The sequence below is a fragment of the Staurois parvus genome, unplaced genomic scaffold (genome assembly GCF_062004578.1).
Source record: "Staurois parvus isolate SC_StPar_1 unplaced genomic scaffold, SC_StPar_1.0 ptg000039l, whole genome shotgun sequence".
Taxonomy (NCBI): domain Eukaryota; kingdom Metazoa; phylum Chordata; class Amphibia; order Anura; family Ranidae; genus Staurois; species Staurois parvus.
In genome coordinates this window covers 495,995-520,156 of record NW_028317835.1, presented here as the reverse complement: position 1 = coordinate 520,156, position 24,162 = coordinate 495,995, and the positions used below count along the sequence as shown (strand labels likewise).

General features: G+C 45.8%; 1 protein-coding gene across 1 annotated transcript in view; it reads right to left on the bottom strand.

The window, feature by feature from the left end:
* Nucleotides 1-24,162, bottom strand: part of LOC149470528 (uncharacterized) — a 235,815-nt gene that overhangs the window by 79,492 nt on the left and 132,161 nt on the right. Inside the window, 1 exon segment of the mRNA XM_089662539.1 lies at nt 10,792-11,547. Within this exon segment, the coding sequence (XP_089518665.1) occupies nt 10,792-11,547 (756 nt within the window).

Below are 24,162 nucleotides of genomic sequence, written 5' to 3'. Positions count from 1 at the left end.
GAGGAAGAGGGTCCCCCCATCCCACTGTCACCTTTCCTGGCCTCTCCCATCCCACCGGGGAGCCGGGACTCATCCAACTGGTGGCATCCTGAGCACTGAGCAGACACAGAGGAACTGACGTTGTCCCTCCTTCTCTGTGACATCAGAACCCAGAACCAACCAGGATTCCATCCCTTCCACTTCTGCTTTGGTGACAACCTTGTTAGTGACACCACCAACACAGGACATTTCTTTCCTTCCAGTGACACCACCAACACAGGGACATTCTTTCCTTCCAGTGACACCACCAACACAGGACATTTCTTTCCTTCCAATGACACCACCAACACAGGACATTTCTTTCCTTCCAATGACACCACCAACACAGGACATTTATTTCCTTCCAGTGACACCACCAACACAGGACATTTTTATCCTTCCAGTGACACCAACACGGGACATTTCTTTCCTTCCAGTGACACCACAACACAGGACATTTCCTTCCAGTGACACCACCAACACAGGACATTTCCTTCCAGTGACACCGCCAACACAGGACATTTCTTTCCTTCCAGTGACACCACCAACACAGGACATTTCTTTCCTTCCAGTGACACCACCAACACAGGACATTTCTTTCCTTCCAGTGACACCAACACAGGACATTTCTATCCTTCCAGAGACACCACCAACACAGGACATTTCTTTCTGCTGATTGTCTCTCTGTGGAAACCAATCATTCCCATCCAGGACTCTCGGGGTTTTCTCTATGGAAGAAACAAATACAGAGAGAGGTGGGCTGAGAGAGAACTCCACTTCTTTCAGTGTTTAGTCCCCGGTCACATGGGGTGTCACTCGGCATGCCATTTCCATGCTATGCTTCTTGCAGATCACAAGTCGCCCCCTACTGCCCACAATGACGGGTCATATCGGGGGGTGTGACTTGGTGGGAGTCGCAGCGATTTCTAAAGTCGTCCCTGCACTACTATTGGTGGGATTGGCATAGACATCGGTGTCACTCCTGAAATCGGCATTTCCCCCGACTTGGAAATCGTACGACTTCACTGTAAGCTGGATGTGACCGGGGGGGGGGGGGTTAGAGGACAAAACCGGGAACTCCGCAAATGAGGCGTCCCACCATGATTAGTGACACCATCTTTCCTTCTTTCTCTTTCCCTCTCAATTCAATGAGCTTTATTGGCAGGAACAAATGACATTGTAGCATTGCCAAAGCAGTTTGTATGGGAAGAGGGGAAATATAAAGGGGGAGGGGTCCATGGGAAGGATTATGAAGTCCTCAGTGTTTCATGTCCCTCTCAGTCTGTGGCATGGTGTCACATGTGGTACAGCTATTTCCCCCATTGGCTCCTCTTCTCCCAGTAGAATTTGGAGTTTCCTCCTTTCTTCTATAGAAGTGAAGTCCGGGATGAGAGCGGAGAGTCTCTGGAAGTGAGTGTCCCTCACTGATGAGTACTTGGGGCCCCGTACTGTCCTCCTCCCTCTCTCCCCCCAGGTCCCAAAGGATGGCGGCCCATTCACAAAGTGCAGTGCGATTGGCCCATGCAGGAGGAAACCGGCTGTGGGGAGTCATGAGAAACATGCAGTTCCTGTTGTGACCGGAGCCTGACAAGAAGAGTGATGGGAGATATGATCAAATACAATCTCATTACCTCCTCTGCTCACACTTCCAGCAACGTCTCCTCTATAATTCCTCCCACATGGAGCTTCCTGCCTGTGCCTGACCTCACTTCCTGTCTGTGCCTGACATCACTTCCTGCCTGTGCCTGACATCACTTCCTGGTTGTGCCTGACCTCACTTCTTGTCTGCGTCCGACATCGCTTCCTGTCTGCGCCCGACATCACTTCCTGCCTGCGCCCGACATCACTTCCTGTCTGTGCCGAACATTACTTCCTGTCTGCGCCTGACATTACTTCCAGTCTGTGCCTGACATAACTTCCTGTACCTGATATCACTTCCTGTCTGTCCCCCCATTACTTCTCATCTGCGCCTGACATCACTTCCCATCTGTGCCTGACCTCACTTCCCGTCTGTGCCTCACATTACTTCCTGTCTGTGCCCGACTTCACTTCCTGTCTGTGCCTTACATCCTTTCTTTCTGTGCCTGACATCACTTCCTGTACCTGACCTCACTTCCTGTCTGTGCCTGACATCCTTCCTTTCTGTGTCTGACCTCTGTCTGTGCCTGATATCACTTCCTGTACCTGACCTCAGTTCCTGTCTGTGCCCCACATTGCTGTCTGTGTCTGACATCACTTCCTGTCTGTGCCTGAGCTCACTTTCCGCCTGTGCCTGACATCACTTCCTGTCTGTGCCCGATATTGCTTCCCATCTGAGCCTTACCTCATTTCCTGTCTGTGCCTGACATCACTTCCTGTCTGTGCCTGAGCTCGCTTCCCATCTTTGCCTGACATCACTTCCCATCTGTGCCTGACATCACTTCCTGTCTCTGTATATGTGTGATCACTTGTGGAGCTCAGAAGAACGGCATCCTGAGAAATGTAAGAAAATGAAACCAAACTGTACGATGACAGGAAGATTTATTACATACTTCAGCTCCGGAACGTTTTACCCCCTTCATGACCAGGGAATTTTTTTTCTGTTCAGCACTGCACTACTTTAACTGACAATTGTGCGGTCATGCTACACTGTACACAAGTTTCACTGATATAAATAGAGCTTTCTATTGGTGATATTTGATCACCACTGGGGGGGGGGTTATTTTTTAATTTTGAAAACAAATATCTTCTACTTTGTTATAAAACATATCCCATAAAATCAGATTTCTTCATACATGTAGTACAACGTGTATTCTGCTCCGTGTCTTTGGTAGAAGCATAGCTGAATCCGTGGATATTGATTGGTCTGTGTGAAGTTATGGCGTCTACAAACTATGGGATATAGAATGGAATTTATGCAGCTTTTACGTCGCTGTTACTTTCTGACTGCCGATCACATTTCTTGAGGCAGTAAAATGCCCGGACCTTACAAACATCCCCAAATGTCCCCTTTATGGGAAGGATACATCCCAAGGTATGTGCTGAGAGGCATGTTGTGTCCATGGAACATTTACAGTTTTTGCCATAAGTTATTGGAAAATGAAAAACAAAATCTATTTACACCAAGTTGTCATTTAATGAGCTATTTCTGGCACACGCCATGGGGAGATGTGGAATTACACCCCAAAACACATTCTGCTACTTCTCCCCAGTATGAGGACACCCCAAGTGACAGACTTTCTGGCAGCCTTGCCACATACAGGTCCCAAAATCCAATGACCACCTTAAGGAGGCTTAGGCAACCATCTTAGGGTGCCAGGATAGGGGGGTGGTAAAATATGAACCTGCAGCCACTTGCTGGGGATTTGGATTTTTAACAATACTGCAGTCGTGTTATTTCCCCCCCACACTGCCCACCGCTATACAGCCGGGAGTGTGAGGACTTTAGTAAATCCGAATGTCGGCTGTCATGTGGAAGTGATACAAGTGGCTGTGAAGTCGCCTATCATTCCCACCACTGAGATGTGCCCCTCCCCCCTGACACCATGTTGGACAGCAGAGCCCGGTGCTGTCATGGTGGGTGTCACTGGGAAGGACAGAGGGAGCTCAGCGGACCTCCTATACACAGACCAGGACGTGACATGTACATTGGGGTGCCTACATAGGAACACAGTGACCCCCACACACGTTACATATCAGCGCACACGCTGGAGGGAGAGCAATGATTGGAGCACCAGTGCTCCTGTGTAACTCTATACTGATGACCTGGAGGGGCTATTAAAGCGTTCCAAGTGCACACAGTGTTACGGCTTGACATGTTGGGAATCCCATTTCCTCGGCACAACCTCATCTTTTATATTTCACCAGAAAATAGGTCATGAATTGCATTTATGTGCTCAGAAATAAACGTTACTATATTGTTCCTGAAATGTTGCCTTTCATAAACTGTTGTGCTAATATCATGTAACATAGAAAATGACAACTCCCAACATTGGATTATATAGGGTGTCTGCTATCAAAGAATACATCAGATTTGGGGTTCAGTGATCTTCAGGAATAAAATGATTTTTAAAAGGTGTAAACAAAGAACAAAAAATGTCCCCAGGACTCCATTGACCCCTTAATTCCACGCCGTCTCCAGGAACCGGGAAACCCCAGAGAAGCCAAGTGTCCCCCGACTTCCTCTCCAGGCTGGGATGTCACTCTGGTCGGGCGCCACCTACAGGGGAAGAAGCAGACTGCACCGGCCTACATCTGCTCTATGCTTTGTCTGATCAGGATGGCGGCCATTTCTCCCTGAACACAGAGCGCCCTAAACACGAGGTAAACGTGGTGCAGCATTGAGCCCCGTCCAGCTGTAGTGTAGACTTTGACAGGCTGCAGGCAGCGGGGCTGGACGCTGTACCTGTGCCTACCAGGTGTATTATAATGCCAGCATTGCACCCACAGGGGCCGGACCCCCCATGTACAAGGGGCCTAAGATATACTATCAGCTTGTGTCCCATTCCACCAGACTCCTAGAACTGGAAGAGGACATTTTTGGGGGGGTGTTGTAGAAGAACCCAGACCACGGTATTGTGCGGTGAAAATATCATCCAACTTTATTCATCATATACATGTGACACTTTAACAACAGAAGGAAAGAGATAGATTGTTTACATTTCAAGGATCTATTTATACCATTTATATCATCTATTATAAGAAATGATTAACATATGACACACCCCTCATTAATACCAGCCCCACCCACTTATGAAATCATCACTCACACTACACATTGTACATATCTCTGCACACACCAGAGGGAGAGGAATAACTCTAGGGCCATCATTCATGGCTCACTATATAAACTGATGACCTGTAAAGGCTTTTAAAGCGTCCCCTATGGACAATATTTGGTACTGAAGTTTGTCACCATTTCACAAGCACATGACATTTTAAAGCTTGACATGTTTGGTATCTATATACTTGATGCCAACCTCATCTTTCATTTTTCATCAAATTGGGTCATATATTGTGTTTTTCTGCACTGGAATTATTGTTAGTGTTTTTTGCTGAAAATATGCATTTCATAGACAGCAGTGCTAATATTGTGTGATAAAAAATTGTAACCACCACCATTTTATTCTCCAGGGTCTCTGCTTTCAGAAAATAAAAGGGGGCTTTAAATAATCTTCTGTTCTAACAATGTGAATATAATCATGTGCATAAACAAGCAAAATCAACTGGCAGCGAAAGACACAACAGCAACAATGTATACAATTATTATCAAATCTATAGTAGGAACTAATGGCCTAAGAAGCAAAGCCACCATATTACTCAACCAAGTTCCAACTAAACCCATCCAAGAAAATGGATCCCACTTCCTCCCACCCAGGTGACTGTTGGAACTCCTTTACCTTGTGTAGATATCTCCTTCTGAGATCCTCATGATCTAATATAAATGTACAACAGTCTCTGACACCAGTTTGTAGGCTCCGCCTTGATCTTCTGAGAGATAGTCAGCCGCCATGTAGTTCTGTGACACCACCTTAGGTGATGGAGCCACTTCTGCTGTCAGCTCTGCTATACCATCAATGGTGTCATTGGTTATCTGATCCATGACTCCAGTACACCGGTTCATCTTACTCATCTTAGATTACTTAGATTCCCCATCCCGTCTATGAAGGGCTCACTGCATAAAACATCTCCACTCCAGAGAAAATGTTTCTTCTCACTGGAAGGCCAGGGGAGTATTGGGAGAAATTGAGGCTTTCCCTTACAGATATGGGGGAGGGGCAACATGACCTAAAGTACAGCTATGGGTGGAATTGAAGGGAAGCCATTATAGGGCGCTCCTTCCACACAAGACGCAATATCATCTGGAAGGACTAGGAATCCATTGGACCAATGGGGATTAAATATTCTGCAATACATTGAGACACCATGAAATGTTACTGGCCTGTGATTGGCTCTCCTATTGTTAGTGAAGTGAGACTCCCCTTGTCGGTGTCATTAATGGAAAGAAACCATGTGAAATGTTTCTCCCAAATCCAAAAATGTGACCCCCTTGGGTAGGTACCCATCCTACTATTCCTGATATGAGTTTGTAGTCCCTGCTACTACAGGAAACATGCGGGCGATCATTTACACCTTTTACAGCAGGACAGTAAATATCAGAACACAATTCAAACATCAGACCAACAGCAGGAAGTCTGCTAACTGAATGTGTAATGCAATCTGTCATTAGCATTCCCAGAGTTCCCTCTGCAACATAGTTGTATCAGCTGTTGGTCCTGTCTGTAGATCTGTTATTTTCCCACCTTCTGTAACAGGGTGACAACCCTGATCATTCTGCAGGAACATTACACAGCAGCGTTGTCACCCTGTACAGGGAAGTCTTAGATAGATTATAAGTAAGACACACAACAAGTAAAGCCCAACTTCAGCTAACGCTTCTACAGCAGTTACAGCAACAGGTTCTCTATAAGGTCCAACCCCCATATGAATGACAACTGACAGTTGTGAGCACCCCCAGCAGTGTTATAGGATTTGCCCAGACCCCTCCAACTGCCATCTTTCCCAAAAGACTTGGTCTTCAACAGGAAGTAGACAAAAAATATCTACTGAGAGGGACAACAAAACATAAAACAATAGGAGACTCGGAAAAACAAAACCTGCTCTGCTAATGACAGATTTCATTATTAATGTCATTATTGATGTTGCCCATAGTTACACTTTGGTGCCAACGTTGTAATATTTCCAGGGAGAAGAAGTTTTCTTTACAAACTTTCCACCAAAAAGAGATGTGTGCACTCAGAGTGATTATTGTGAACCCCAATCAGAGGAATGTCAGTCCCCCGGAAGAAGTGGTAGGAATATGACCGCACACTCAGCACTTTGTAAGTTCAGATCTCTGGCAGTTGTATTGTGTGATTAGTCTATGGAGAGGAGTAATATCTGGAAAGAGAAAACATGGAACAAGGATTTCTGATCTTCACCTGATGGAATCCCATTTGGCAGAACCACATGGAACACAAGTGGCCAGCTGGGCTTACGGTTTACTGCTGAATACATCCCCTAAATCAGCAGTAACTCAGTATTGGAAGGCCTGCATCAGCTTGGGATGTTGTTTTCTCACTGAATAGACTTATTTCTAGCTGGTGTCACAGACACAGACCTGCCTGAAAGGTTGTCACCCATGAGATGATATCCTACAACCTCACAAACACCCCCTTTCCTCTCTATGATCACAATCTCATCACCTTCACAGTCTCCTCATCTTCAAACACCTATCCCTCCAATCAGCAATCACCTGCAGAAACCTTCACAACTTGAACCCTTCTCCCTTCCACTCTGCAACTGACCAACTCTATGACAGAATCTCTCCCCTGTCCTGCCCTGACCTGGACACTGCTGTCTACAACAGTTCACTTTCATCCACATTAGACTCACTTGCTCCTCTAACATGAAGCATCAGGCCCCGACCATTACAACCTTGGCAGACTGACAACACCAGAGATCTTAAACGACATAGTCGTGTGCTGGAGCGAATGTGGCGTAAAACCAAATCTCACCAAGCATTCACCCGATATAAATCTGCTTTCTTAACATACAATTCCTCCCTCCATGCTACCAGACAAGCCTACTTTGTCACTCTCATCAATAGCTTGTCATCCAGTCCTCGTCATCTCTTCTCTACTTCTAACTCTCAACATTCTCCACCTCCACCCAGTACCTCACTCACTGCTCACGAGATTGCAAATCATTTTAAAAACAAGATTGATGCAATTCGTAGGGACATCTCCACTGCACAGACATCCATCCCACTTAGCATACCTCATACTAAACCTCCCTCAACACTTTCCTCTTTTGACCTTGCTACTGCCAAAGAGGTCACTAAGGTTTCCTCAGAAGCCCATCTCACTACCTGCCCACTGGATCCTGTCCCCTCACAACTACTACGGTCATCCTCTTCTTCCATCCTATCCTCCCTCACTCACATCTTCAATCTCTCCCTCTCTACTGGTGCCTTACCCTCCCCTCTAAAGCATGCGCACATCACTCCCATACTTAAAAAGCTCTCCCTGGACCCCACCAACCTGAACAACTTAAGACCCATCTCCCTGCTGCCATTTACCTCTAAACTATTACAACACCTAGTCTACAATCGCCTGAGCTCCCACCTCACCGACAACAACCTTCTTGCCCCTTTACAGTCTGGCTTTCCCTCACTACACTCCACTGAAACTGCCCTACTAAAACGCCCTAATGATCTACTAATTGCTAAAACCAATGGCCACTACTCCATACTCATCCCAACCAACGGCCACTGCTCCGTACTCATCCCAACCAACGGCCACTGCTTCGTACTCATCCCAACCAATGGCCACTGCTCCGTACTCATCCCAACCAATGGCCACTACTCCTTACTCATCCCAACCAATGGCCACTACTTCGTACTCATCCCAACCAATGGCCACTACACCGTACTCATCCCAACCAATGGCCACTGCTCTGTACTCATCCCAACCAATGGCCACTACTCCGTACTCATCCCAACCAATGGCCACTACTCCGTACTCATCCCAACCAATGGCCACTACACCGTACTCATCCCAACCAATGGCCACTACTCCGTACTCATCCCAACCAATGGCCACTACTCAGTACTCTTACTACTTGACCTCTCTGCAGCTTTTGATAGAGTTGACCATCCCCTCCTCCTCAAAAAACTCAACTCTTTTGGCCTCCAAGACTCTGCTCTCTCCTGGTTCTCCTCCTACCTATCGCAGCGCTCCATCAGCGTTACCAATAACTCTGCCTCCTCCTCTCCACTCCCTTTTTCTGTAGGGGTTCTTCAAGGTTCTGTCCTTGGACCCCTACTCTTCTCCATCTACACCTCCTCCCTTTGTCACTTTATAAACTCCCATGGCTTTAAGTACCATCTCTATGCTAATGACACACAAATCTATCTTTCTACCGCTCACCTCACCCCTTCAGTCTCCTCCTCACCTCACTCCTTCAGTCTTCTCTCGCATTACTAACCTACTAAGCGACATATCGGCATGGATGTCACTCCACTTCCTCAAACTCAATCTTTTTAAAACTGAGCTCCTAGTATTCCCTCCAGCCTGTTCCCCCTCCCCCGACTTCTCCATCAAGATCAATAACAAAATCATCAGTCCCTCCCCTCATGCCAAGGTGCTAGGTGTAATCCTAGACTCCCATCTGTCTTCAGTCCCAAATCCACTGTCCAAATCTTGTAGACTTCACCTCCACAGCAGCTCCAAGATATGGCCGTTCTTAACCTCGGAAACCAGTAAGAAACTTATTCACTCCCTTGTTATATCTTGCCTTAACTATTGAAACTCCCTCCTCATTGGCCAACCACATTGCAGGCTATCCCCTCTTCAGTCTATCATGAATGCTGCTGCCAGACTCATCCACCTTACTAACCATTCTGTATCAGCCACCCCTCGCTGCCAATCCCTCCACTGGCCTTCACTCAGTGTCCTCCACCTCTCTCTGCCAATCCCTCCACTGGCCTTCATTCAGTGTCCTCCACCCGCCTCTGCCAATCCCTTCACTGGCCTCCATTCAGTGTCCTCCACCCCCCTCTGCCAATCCCTCCACTGGCTTCCCATTGACCAATGGATAAAATTCAAAACATTAACAATAACATGTAATTTGGGGCAGAGTTATAAATGAATTTATATCACCAATATTGTCTCCAAATATCACCCAAACCGTACTCTCCGATCCTCACATGACCACCTGCTCTCTAGCTCCCTTGTCTCCTCCTCCCATGCTCATCTCCAGAGCTTCCCCCCTATCCTCTGGAACACTCTACCCCAATTTATCAGACTATCGCCTACTCTGCTCACTTTTAGGCGATCTCTGAAAACCTCTCTCTTTAGGGAAGCATATCCTGCCCTCAGCTAATAATGGAATCTTCTACTCTTCCAACCAGTCCATCCCACACAGTTACTACCTTTTGTACCACTAGCCCCTCCCTCCTAGATTGTAAGCTCCGAGGAGCAGGGCCCTCCTATCCCTCTTGTATTGAACTTTATTGTTGCTGTATTGTCTCCCGTTATATTGTAAAGCGCTGAGCAAACTGTCGGCAGCATAAATCCTGTATAATAATAATAATGAGAGGAGATGAAATGTGGAAAGAAGGCATTGATAATGGGAGAGGAGATGGAAAATGTAATGGGAGGAATGGACAAGGTGGGCTTAGCTGGAGACCTCAAGCCTGGCTGATGATGTATCAATAGTCAGAAGAACCTGGAATGGACTCTCCCACTGAGGCTTCAGAGACTTGGTAAGATGACAATAGACCCCATCCTAGTCTCTGGTACTGAGGCAGTGCTGGTCATGTATTACCTCAGGATCCAGAAATGAAGAAAATGCTTGGAAACACAACTCAGTTGGTGAATCATGAAAATGCATTGCATGTTCATTCAAAGCTCCATAAAAAAAGATAAAGATGAGAATAATGAGAGAAGCTGTTCAGTTATTGATGCTTATCTTAAAAAAATTATCAAAAGATAAAATATTTAAATCCCTTCTAGTTGTGTATTGATGGACATAAGCACTAAACTCAGTTCATCCAATCATTACATTCCAGTTTGCTCAGATTTTAGTTTGTTTCTTTTAAGGTAACATTTTATCTTCCCTTCTTCTCTAGCTTGTGGGATGACATTGGGGATGTGAAACTAACTTGTGACACCTGAAACTTTTTTAATATCTCTTTTCTTCCAGAATTTAATCTATGCAGAAATTTGTGAATCCTCCGGTGATAGATTAGACCGGCATTAACTGTAAAAGTTTTGTCACATTGAGAGCATTAAAATGGCTTCTCTCCACTGTGAATCCTCTGGTGTGTGATAAGATGTGACTTCACTGTAAAAGCTTTACCACATTCAGAACACTGATATGGCTTCTCTCCAGTGTGAATCCTCTGGTGTCTGATAAGATCTGACTTCTGTGTAAAAGCTTTATCACATTCAGAACACTGATATGACTTCTCTCCAGTGTGACTCCTCTGGTGTCTGATAAGATGTGACTTCACTGTAAAAGCTTTACCACATTCAGAACACTGATATGACTTCTCTCCAGTGTGAATCCTCTGGTGTCTGATAAGATTTGACTTTACTTTAAAAGCTTTATAACATTCAGAACACTGATATGGCTTCTCTCCAGTGTGAATCCTCTGGTGTCTGATAAGATCTGACTTTACTTTAAAAGCTTTACCACATTCAGAACACTGATATGACTTCTCTCCAGTGTGAATCCTCTGGTGTCTGATAAGATGTGACTTCTGTGTAAAAGCTTTATCACATTCAGAACACTGATATGACTTCTCTCCAGTGTGAATACTCTGGTGTGTGATAAGACTTGACTTCCGTGTAAAAGCTTTATCACATTCAGAACACTGATATGGCTTCTCTCCAGTGTGAGTCCTCTGGTGTCTGTTAAGATGTGACTTTACTGTAAAAGCTTTATCACATTCAGAACACTGATATGGCTTCTCTCCAGTGTGAACTCTTTGGTGTACTATAAGGTCTTTCTCGCTTGTAAACGTTTTGCCACATTGAGAACACTGATATGACTTCCCTCCATTGTGAACCTTCTGGTGTGTGATATATTTTCTCTCCATTGTAAAATCTCCAAACAAGAAGTAGTTTGAAATGACTCCTCTTTTTGTATACTTGGGTTGGACTTTATTGTAAAGCCATTGTCATTTCCAGAACACATAAATTCCTTTTCTCCTGTTGTCCTCTGAGGCTGGACCAATGTGGAAGAGGATCCAAACCATGACTTTTAGAACACAGATATGACTTGTATCCCGTGTGAATCCTCCAGTGAGCTGCAATAAAGACTTTCAGTCAATTAAGACACCCATATGTCTTGTTTTCCATGTGACTCAGCTGTATTCATGAAGACCAACATGACCGAAAACTTGGTTCATCAATCCACCTGTACAAAAAAAAAAAAAATTAAATTTAAAATTCTATATAAAGGGCTACATAAAGTTGATTTCTATTTTTAATGTTCATTACTAAATATATCTTATGAATAGAAAGAATATGTACAGCATTATCTACAGTATTTTTTTCATCAAATAGATTTTTATTAAGAATGTTTATAAGTGCGCACAGTATTCCCAACATTCAGCCCAGACAATGGAGTCATACATTCTCACGTATAGGCAGTTGTGGCACTGTTACAGATCATACAGAACAATAACTTGCTTTGTCTATGGTGTCACTTTTACCTTTTATAAACAAATGAACAGAGAAAAGAAGAAACAACCTAGAACAATTCAGCTGTACATGGCAAGTAACTCCCCCCAATACATACATAGATAGCTGACACTGATCAATGAGGCCCGTGTCTACAGGATCATACCCCAAGTATGGGTCTCCAATGTAGTCACCATTCAGTAGGATACAACTGGCCGTTCTCCTTCTATGGGGCTTAAAAAGCTAAAGTTTTAAAAACCTATGATGTTAATGTGGAGTTCACCTGCTCAATCCACTGTTGTCTGCTGGGAGTTTGAGATGATAGCCAAGATCGGGATATTTTTTATGGTCAAGCAGCCTCACTATTGCTATATGACTTGTAATAGGAGGAGGTGTAAATAATTCCTCCTCTATTGACACCAAGAGGCACACCCGAGGAATATTGAACACCAACATTACAATACTGGTCATATCATTCCACTTTTTGAATAATTTTGGACATCTCCAAAATGTGTATCAAATCCCCGACATCACCACTACATTTGGGGTCATAAGGGGAAATCCCTCCTGTCCTAGCTAAACAATTGAGCTGGAGTCCTGAAAGCTCTATGCAAAAGAAATGACTGAGTTTCTGTGAAGAGGACAGAGAGATGAGAGGTATGGAGGTCACAACCACCTCCCACCACTCTCTATTATTTTCTCTGTTTCCCATTTCTTTCTATAAGTCTTCAGTAAGAGTCAAAAGACTGGAATAAATATATGAAAGATCATGCCTTTCCCACTGGTGCCATCTGAAGCCCATTAACAAGTGTGAGAGTGATGTGAAATCTGTATCTGATGGAAGTAGCAACCGATGGATGGGATCTAATGTGTCTACTAAGTCCCACCTGGTAAGATGTTGAAGTTGGGCAGCTATAATATAAAGTCTAACATTTGGTATTGCTAGGCCTCCTTGGTCTTCACCATACTGTAGAGTAGTGAGTGTGATTCTAGCTGATGGCTTCTTCTAAATGAGTTCCCCAAACTGAGAGTCTATACTGGAGAACCACTTACGAGGTGTCCACATGGGAGAATTGTGGAGTATATAGAGGAATTGTGGGGTCCATATCTTCTCTTGTTCATAGATTTTATTGGAAAGAGATAATAGTTTTACAAGGAGCTCATAACAATGTGATTGCAGGACTCACCAACAGTAAGTCAGAAGGGGTACAACCCTTAGAGGTAACGTACAGGTTGTAATTTGTACAGTACAAATAATATCTTCATACATTAAAGTGGAGTTCCAGTGAAAATAAAAAAATAAAAGTCAGCAGCTGCAAAAACTGTAGCTGCTGACTTTTAAAAGATGGGCACTTACCTGTCCCTCGATCTCGTGGTGTCCTCCCCACAGCCCATTTCATCGGCCGCCCTGTGTTTCCAGTGCCGGCATCTTCAGTGTGGGCACCCAGCTGTGACAGCTTGCGGCTTCACATCCGGGTGCCCACTGAGCATGTGCAAGTATCTCTGTGCTTTGTGAATAGTCCTGTAGTCTTCTAGGACCTTTCATGTGTCCCAGAAGACTACAGGGAGGGAGGGGGGAGGACAACTTCCGCTTCTGATCACCTAGGTGATTGCAGTAGAAGTGGGAGTGGGTACCTGTCAATTTTGGTTACCCTCCCAAAAGGTGCCAGTGGGGTCCTTAACCACTTGCCTACCAGGCACTTATACCCCCTTCCTTACCAGGCCAATTTTAAACTTTCAGCTTTGCCTCACTTTAAATGACAATTGTGCGGTCATGCAACATTGTACTCATTTTTATCTTTTTTTTTACACAAATAGAGCTTTCTTTTGGTGGTCTTTACTCCCCGCTGGGTGTTTTATTTTTTGTGCTATAAACAAAAAAAGAGCAAAAAATGTAAAAAAAAAAAGTTACTTTGTTTCTATTATAACATTTTGCAAACAGGTAATTTGTCTCCTTCACTGATGTGCACTGATAGGTGGCACTGATAGGCAACACTGATGAAGCAGTACTGATAGGCAGAACTAAAGAAGCGGCACTGATAGGTGCCAGTGGGGTCCTTAACCACTTGCCTACCAGGCACTTATACCCCCTTCCTTACTAGGCCAATTTTCAGCATTGTCACATTATAAATGACAATTGCGTGGTCATGCAACATTGTACTCATTTGAAAATATTATATTTTTTTTTACACAAATAGAGCTTTCTTTTGGTGGTATTTGCTCCCCGATGGGTGTTTTATTTTTTGTGCTATAACCAAAAAAAGAGCAAAAAAATTTAAATAAAAGTTTCTTTGTTTCTATTAAAATATTTAGCAAACAGGTAATTTTTCACCTTCACTGATGTGCGTTAATGAGGCTGTACTGATAGGCAGCACTAATGAGGTGGCACTGATGATGGGTACTGATAGTTGTCACTGATTGGCAGCACTGCTGGGCACTGACGGGCGGCACTGGTGGGCAAAGGTGGGTGGCACTGCTGGGCACTTGTGGGCAGAAATGGTGGGTGGCGCTGCTGGGCACCGATCCTCAGGTCACTGATCATAAGTGCCCTGATGATCCCTCCTCTGACAACTGCTGGCAGTACCTTCCTCTTGCTCTGACAGCGTGAGGAAAGTGCAGTCGAGAACCGGAAACTGCAACTCCCGATGACCAGCGTGTCATAGGATACAGCAATCGTGGAGATCGCCAGGTTCAAGCCCCCGGGGGCATGCAGGAGAGCACATTCTGGGAGGACATCATATGAGATTTCTACATGGCAAATAATTTCCTAGCAGGTGTAGTAGAGTCATAGAAATCCAACAGACCCAACAGTCATGACATGCATGCTGCTGATTCTGTGTCATTGAATCACTCATTGAAAGGGGCGTGTTCAAAATAATAGCAGTGTGGAGTTCTATTAGTGACGTCATTCATTCTTTGATAAACAGGTGGTAATTATTGCCCTTATTTAAGGAAGGAAGGCAGCAAATGTTGGACATGCTGGTTACAGTGCATTTCTCTCTGAAATTCTGAGGAAAATGGGTCATTCCAGACATTGTTCAGAAGAACAGCGTACCTTGATTAAAAAGTTGATTGGAGAGGGGAAAACATATAAAGAAGTGCAGAAAATGATTGGCTGCTCAGCTAAAATGATGGCAAATGCTTTAAAATGGCAACCAAAACCTGAAAGACGAGGAAGAAAGCGAAAAACTACCATTGGAATGAATAGAAGAATAGCCAAAATGGCGTGGACTCAGCCAACAATCAGCTCCAGGAAGATGAAAGAAGGTGTGACGTTCCCTGTGAGGACTGTTACAATTAGAAGACGCCGATGTGAAGCCAAGCTATCTGCAAGAAGTCCCCGCAAAGTCCCACTGTTGGGAAAAAGACGTGTGCTGAAGAGGTTACAATCTGCCAAAGAGCACATTGAATGGCCTAAAGAGAAATGGCGCAACATTTTGTGGACTGATGAAGATAAGATTGTTCTTTTTGGGTCTAGTGGGCGGAGACTGTTTGTCAGACGACCCCCAAACACTGAATTCAAGCCACAGTACACTGTGAAGACCGTGAAGCATGGTGGTGCAAGCATCATGATATGGGGATGTTTCTCATACTACGGTGTTGGGCCTATTTATCGCATACCAGGGATCATGGATCAGTTTGAATACATCAGAATACTTGAAGAGGTCATGCTGCCTTATGCTGAAGAGGAAATGCCCTTGAAATGGGTGTTCCAACAGGACAACGACCCCAAACACACCAGTAAACGTGCAACATCTTGGTTCCAGACCAACAAGATGGACGTTATGGAGTGGCCAGCCCAATCCCCGGATCTTCATCCAATAGAAAACTTGTGGGGTGACATCAAAAATGCCATTTCTGAGGCAAAACCAAGAAATAGAGAAGAACTGTGGAAGACTTGGTGGGCCTTGAGGAGGATTGAATAAGATTCCTCCTCTTCCCCTATTCCTGTGCCCTGTCCAATGTTTCTTAGGCTGAACCTCCTTAGCCTGCTGGGCCTGTGTTTTTCGACAAAAAAACCCTACTAGAGTGAAACCTTTTCTTACTCTCTGGGAATGTCCTCTTTTTATGGACTGTACATTCCAGAGCCTCCTCGAGACCTGGACCAAAAAGATTATCGCCAATAAAGGGTAAGGCACAAAGGTGCAGTTTGAATGCTGAGTTCCCTGCCCAGGTTTTTAACCAAAATGCCCTTTTAGCTGAATTCACTAGGGCAGAGGTTCGAGCCGCTAGCTTAACTGATTTGGCCGAGGCATCCACAAGGAAACCAACTGCTTTAAACAGTAAAGGAAATTATTTCAGGATTTGCTGCCTGGAGGTTCCTGCCGAGAGATGCGACTAACTGGGTAAGTCAGCATTCCAGATTTCTGGTGACACAGGTAGCCGATAAAGCTGGCCTAAAGCTGATGGAAGTGGAATCCCAGGCCCTGCGGAGTAAGACTTCATCCCTCTTATCCATAGGGTCTTTCAGAGCCCCCATATCTTCAAATGCTAAGTCTGTCCTTTTAGAGACTTTAGATAAGGAGGTGTCTAATTTCTGAACCTTGTTCCATTGCTGGGACCCGTTATCCTAAAAAGGAAACCTCCTTTTAAGATTACTTGAGAAAAAGGGTTTCCTCTCAGGGCTTTCCCATTCCTGCCTAATGGTATCAACCAGGGAACTATGGACTGGAAAGACACTAGTCTTTCTAGCATACAAACCTTGATACATGAGGTCATGCTCAGATAGGCAAACATCCTCCTCCTCGATTTCTAAGGTTTCGTAGATAGCTTTAAGGAGGTCGTCCACATCTTCCAGGGGCAATTTGTTCCTGAAACCTCTGGAGGAGCAAACTTCACCGTCCTCCTCTTATGAGCCTGAATCTACCCAGGACCTAGGATCCTCCTCCGGGTCCTCTCCTTTTAATGCATCTGCTACCTCCAAACCCACCGATTGGGTCCAAGGATCCAGTGGCGGCTGCATTTTTCCAATAGGGATCTAAAGGATTGAAATGTAGACAACATGTCATCCTTAATGGAGGTGAGCACTTTATGGCAGGCTGTAAATGACTTATCCTTAATTAGGCTAGCCACACAATTGCGGTATAAGGGTTTTTCCCAAGTTGAACCCAATTTAGCTGCACAAACTGCACACTTCTTCTTGGGGGTCTGACTCTGCACCTTGTCCTGGACTTTAACCTACAATAAGCAAGAAAAAACACAATACATAAAATAATCAGCCCAGGGCCCCTCATACAAAAAACTTCCAGTTCCTGGACAGCACCCAGAAGTTGCGGCTACTCACACGCTTGCTTGGCAGTCACTCTGCTCCACTGTGCATCGGATGCTGGAGCCCCCCCCGCACGGGAAGGAGAACGACAGGCATCAAAGGTCCTGGACCCCCCAGGACACCCCCGATGGTCATGATCCACTGAGGCATTGAAAGATATCAGGAGCGCAGCCCCACTCCCCCTGAAGGGATTGCGTCGGACAGCAGGAAGTAAGACAGACCAGGATCCACCAGCAACCTCTAGGGCCCAGGACTTCGACAATCAGTTCCTTGATGACTGCACCCATCCTTCCAGAGGAAACACTAAAAACTCAGGAGGGAGGCCTGGTGGTCCGCCTTTTATAGAACTGTGCTTACGTGTTTCCTGTCCCAGAGGGAGGAGCTCTGTCTCAGGAAGGCTGTCCTGGAGGACGTTTGGAGAAATGAACATTAAAATGACTGAGAGACAAAAGCCAGAAATAGATCAGTGGCTGCATGCACGCCTCATTGTTAGGCTGCAGGTAGAGAGGCAGAGATGAGGCAGGATTTATCATGAAATACAAATTAAAGTGTATTATTTTCAAAACAGCCAAGAATATTTCACAAGGTCTGAAAAGTATGTAAGTCATCGAGGTATTCCCCAATTTAAGAAGAAGAGCATAACTGCAGGTAGTAAATGTAAGAGAGGAGTTGCAGATGATACGATGGTGGGTAGTATGTACAGGAGAGGAGTGTGGGGTGTGTGACAGTGATGGGTGTGTACAGGAGAGGAGTGTGGAGGTATGACAGTGATGGGTATGTACAGGAGAGGAGTACAGAGGTATGACAGTGATGGGTATGTACAGGAGAGGAGTGTGGGGTGTGTGACAGTGATGGGTATGTACAGGAGAGGAGTACGGTGGTATGACAGTGATGGGTATGTACAGGAGAGGAGTGTGGAGGTATGACAGTGATCGGTATGTACAGGAGAGGAGTGTGGGAGGTATGACAGTGATCGGTATGTACAGGAGATGAGTGTGTAGGTATGACAGTGATCGGTATGTACAGGAGAGGAGTGTGGAGGTATGACAGTGATCGGTATGTACAGGAGAGGAGTGTAGAGGTATGACAGTGATCGGTATATACAGGAGAGGAGTGTGGAGGTATAACAGTGATCGGTGTGTACAGCAGAGGAGTGTAGAGGTATGACAGTGATCGGTATGTACAGGAGAGGAGTACGGAGGTATGACAGTGATCGGTATGTACAGGAGAGGAGTTTGGAGGTATGACAGTGATAGATATGTACAGGAGAGGAGTGTAGAGGTATGACAGTGATGTGTATGTACAGGAGAGGAGTACGGAGGTATGACAGTGATGGGTATGTACAGGAGAGGAGTGTGGAGGTATGACAGTGATGGGTATGTACAGGAAAGGAGTACGGAGGTATGACAGTGATGGGTGTGTACAGGAGAGGAGTGTGGAGGTATGACAGTGATCAGTATGTACAGGAGAGCAGTACGGAGGTATGACAGTGATCGGTATGTACAGGAGAAAAGTGTGGAGGTATGACAGTGATCGGTGTGTACAGGAGAGGAGTGTGGAGGTATGACAGTGATCGGTACGTACAGGAGAGGAGTACGGAGGTATGACAGTGATCGGTATGTACAGGAGAAGAGTGTGGAAGTATGACAGTGATCAGTGTGTACAGGAGAGGAGTGTGGAGGTATGACAGTGATTGGTGTGTACAAGAGAGGAGTACGGAGGTAAGACAGTGATCGGTATGTACAGGAGAGGAGTGTGGGGGTATGACAGTGATCGGTATGTACAGAAGAGGAGTGTGGAGGTATGACAGTGATCGGTTTGTACAGGAGAGGAGTGTGGAGGTATGACAGTGATCGGTATGTACAGGAGAGGAGTGTGGGAGGTATGATAGTGATCGATATGTACAGGAGAGGAGTGTGGAGGTATGACAGTGATCGGTATGTACAGGAGAGGAGTGTGAAGGTATGACAGTGATGGGTATGTACAGGAGAGGAGTGTGGAGGTATGACAGTGATGGGTATGTACAGCTGAGGAGTGTGGAGGTATGACATTGATGGGTATGTACAGGAGAGAAGTGTGGTGGGTATGACAGTGATCGATATGTACAGGAGAGGAGTGTGGGGGGGTATGACAGTGATTGGTATGTACAGGAGAGGAGTGTGGGGGTATGACAGTGATCGGTATGTACAGGAGAGGAGTGTGGAGGTATGACAGTGATCGGTATGTACAGGAGAGGAGTGTGGGAGGTATGACAGTGATCGGTATGTACAGGAGAGGAGTGTGGGAGGTATGACAGTGATCGGTATGTACAGGAGAGGAGTGTGGAGGTATGACAGTGATGGGTATGTACAGGAGAGGAGTGTGGAGGTATGACAGTGATCGGTATGTACAGGAGAGGAGTGTGGGGGGTATGACAGTGATGGGTATGTACAGGAGAGGAGTGTGGAGGTATGACAGTGATGGGTATGTACAGGAGAGGAGTGTGGAGGTATGACAGTGATGGGTATGTACAGCTGAGGAGTGTGGAGGTATGACATTGATGGGTATGTACAGGAGAGAAGTGCGGTGGGTATGACAGTGATCGATATGTACAGGAGAGGAGTGTGGGGGTATGACAGTGATCGGTATGCACAGGAGAGGAGTGTGGGGGGGTATGACAGTGATTGGTATGTACAGGAGAGGAGTGTGGGGGTATGACAGTGATCGGTATGTACAGGAGAGGAGTGTGGAGGTATGACAGTGATCGGTATGTACAGGAGAGGAGTGTGGGAGGTATGACAGTGATCGATATGTACAGGAGAGGAGTGTGGAGGTATGACAGTGATCGGTATGTACAGGAGAGGAGTGTGAAGGTATGACAGTGATGGGTATGTACAGGAGAGGAGTGTGGAGGTATGACAGTGATGGGTATGTACAGCTGAGGAGTGTGGAGGTATGACATTGATGGGTATGTACAGGAGAGAAGTGTGGTGGGTATGACAGTGATCGATATGTACAGGAGAGGAGTGTGGGGGTATGACAGTGATCGGTATGCACAGGAGAGGAGTGTGGGGGGGTATGACAGTGATTGGTATGTACAGGAGAGGAGTGTGGGGGTATGACAGTGATCGGTATGTACAGGAGAGGAGTGTGGAGGTATGACAGTGATCGGTATGTACAGGAGAGGAGTGTGGGAGGTATGACAGTGATCGGTATGTACAGGAGAGGAGTGTGGGAGGTATGACAGTGATCGGTATGTACAGGAGAGGAGTGTGGAGGTATGACAGTGATGGGTATGTACAGGAGAGGAGTGTGGAGGTATGACAGTGATCGGTATGTACAGGAGAGGAGTGTGGGGGTTATGACAGTGATGGGTATGTACAGGAGAGGAGTGTGGAGGTATGACAGTGATGGGTATGTACAGGAGAGGAGTGTGGAGGTATGACAGTGATGGGTATGTACAGCTGAGGAGTGTGGAGGTATGACATTGATGGGTATGTATAGGAGAGAAGTGTGGTGGGTATGACAGTGATCAATATGTACAGGAGAGGAGTGTGGGGGTATGACAGTGATCGGTATGCACAGGAGAGGAGTGTGGGGGGGTATGACAGTGATTGGTATGTACAGGAGAGGAGTGTGGGGGTATGACAGTGATCGGTATGTACAGGAGAGGAGTGTGGAGGTATGACAGTGATCGGTATGTACAGGAGAGGAGTGTGGGAGGTATGACAGTGATGGGTATGTACAGGAGAGGAGTGTGGGAGGTATGACAGTGATCGGTATGTACAGGAGAGGAGTGTGGAGGTATGACAGTGATGGGTATGTACAGGAGAGGAGTGTGGAGGTATGACAGTGATCGGTATGTACAGGAGAGAAGTGTGGGGGGAATGACAGTGATGGGTATGTACAGGAGAGGAGTGTGGAGGTATGACAGTGATCGGTATGTACAGGAGAGGAGTTTGGAGGTATGACAGTGGTGGGTATGTACAGGAGAGGAGTGTGGAGGTATGACAGTGATAGGTATGTACAGGAGAGGAGTGTGGGGGGTACGACAGTGATCGATATGTACAGGAGAGGAGTGTGGAGGTATGACAGTGACCGGTATGTACAGGAGAGGAGTGTGGGGGGTATGACAGTGATTGGTATGTACAGGAGAGGAGTGCGGAGGTATGACAGTGATTGGTATGTACAGGAGAGGAGTGTGGGGGGTATGACAGTGATGGGTATGTACAGGAGAGGAGTGTGGGGGGTATGACAGTGATCGGTATGTACAGGAGAGGAGTGTGAAGGTATGACAGTGACTAATATGTACAGGAAAGGAGTGTTGGGGGTATGACAGTGATCGGTATGTACAGGAGAGGAGTGTGGAGGTATGACAGTGATCGGTGTGTACAGGAGAGGAATGTAGATGTATGACAGTGATCGGTATGTACAGGAGATAAGTGTGGAGGTATGACAGTGATCGGTGTGTACAGGAGAGGAGTGTAGAGGTATGACAGTGATCGATATGTACAGGAGAGGAGTACGGAGGTATGACAGTGACCGTTATGTACAGGAGAGGAGTGTGGGGGGTATGACAGTGATTGGTATGTACAGGAGAGGAGTGCGGAGGTATGACAGTGATTGGTATGTACAGGAGAGGAGTGTGGGGGGTATGACAGTGATGGGTATGTACAGGAGAGGAGTATGGGAGGTATGACAGTGATCGGTATGTACAGGAGAGGAGTGTGGAGGTATGACAGTGATCGGTATGTACTTTCTGGGGTCCTTTCTGTTACATGTGCATGTTAGTGTGATATGTTGGTGTTTTATGTCCGTTCTGTGATTGTGCCCAAATTGTGTTGTATGTGTGCTGTATATTGTTGTATAATTGTCCAGTGTATGTTCTGTCCAAAAGTCTGTTTTATGTAAGAGGTTAGAGGCAATTTTGAGGCTAGTTGCTACCATGTGCTTCCCTGTGGGGGGCCATTCTAGTTTCTACCATGTGCTTCCCTGTGGGGGGCCATTCTGGTATCTACCATGTGCTCCTCTGTGGGGGGTCATTTTCTTGACTAACCACATGTACTCCTTTTGTTTGGTGGCCATTTTGTTGACTACCATATGTGCAGTAATCTCTATGCAATGTGTATGCAGCTTTCTATATGCATTTGACCCATATTGTGTTTTTAATCCAAATTTTTTACAGTTTAAGTTGTTTGCTTTTAGCTTTAAATTTGCGTATTGCCAGCCAATTTAAAGTGTGTTAAGCGAGTTTTCCCTTCACGTGTTCCACATTTAGTGAGCGCGGTGAAGTCTGGGTTTTTGCACATAGATTTCTTGTATAGTGATTATATTTTTCTTGTGTTTTTCCTGTTAAAAGTAGTTCCTTATTGTAAAGCGGGTTTGTTTTAAGCTGCTGTGTCACGTGTTTCACGTCCAGCAGACTTTTTGTGTAAACGGTTTTAGGTGGTTGCAGCGAAGATTGCGTGTGTAGCGCAGATCGTTTAGCGGTGCTGGTAGGAGTGATTTTTGCGTCAGCAACAAGGTTACTTTTGGCGCAGTTTTTCGGTTTACCTCTGTGTAATTGTTTTACTGTGAAACGTCCCGTGTTTTTCATAAGGATCCACTTTGTCCTTTTTAACGGTTTTTTAGGTTGAAAAGGGTTTTTTCTGTGTGTATTAGGAAAGTTTTTTCTTTACACAAATTTCCTAAAGGTCAGTTAGCAGGTTTCTGGCCAACCAGTGACCCCTAAGTAACATCCAAGAACCCCTCTTTTTGTTTTGACTTGTGTTAGCTACTGTGTGCAGGGAGAGAAAAGCCACTTTCATCATTGTGCGGTGTGGCCTGCCAAACACAGTGGGTGATGAGAACCACATAAATTACGCTGTGCGAGTGGGCGGTCCAGGGAAGTATAACGCTTAGCCTGGTTACCACAAACACTTCGGGTGGTCAGGATCACATAAATTGCGCTGTGGGAGTGGGAGGTGTGCTCTCAGTCTGACCGCCACTTGATGCGCTTCGGGTGATCGATAAGTATCACATAAATTACGCTGTGCTGGGAAAGTGGTGGAATCAGGCCTCTCGGTAGGATCCCACCGAGTGCTCCAGGGGGTAAACAGGTACCCGGACGCGGGATATATACCAGTGACTAGTCACGATGGGCAGTAGTCAGTCCATGAAGAGAGAGGGGGAACCAGCCCTCTTCAGGGTAAGGACAGCTGCACAACTGATGAAGGTGAGTTTGGGGGGGAAGTCTACAGAACCCCTCAAAAGGTAGAATAAATGGTCGAAGGGTACCAGATGGGAAATTCCCCGGGAAGGTACATTTGACGCATGGAGGTGGGAAAAATTCATCTCTGAATTTGAACCACGGATGCAGGCGTCAGAACTAGAGATCGCACAGCTATGGCTTCACAGGTCAATCCAATTAGGGAAGCAGGGCATACATAAACTGGTGTCTGTCCGGAAGAACCAGGTGATGTATACCTGGCCTCCAGAGGGAATAAAACAGGAAGATCCGGTGTCATAGGTGGAGGAAGCTCTTTCAGGGCTGACTCTACTAAGGCAGGCAGGATCAGGGTCTGCTGGGGTTCCCGAACAACCAACAGTGGCTGAGATAAGTATAACTGCACCTGTCTCTTCTGTTAGTGGCGTCACTCTTGACATACCTTCTGTGTCTTCTGTCTCTATGCCTCAGCCTCTGCCTCT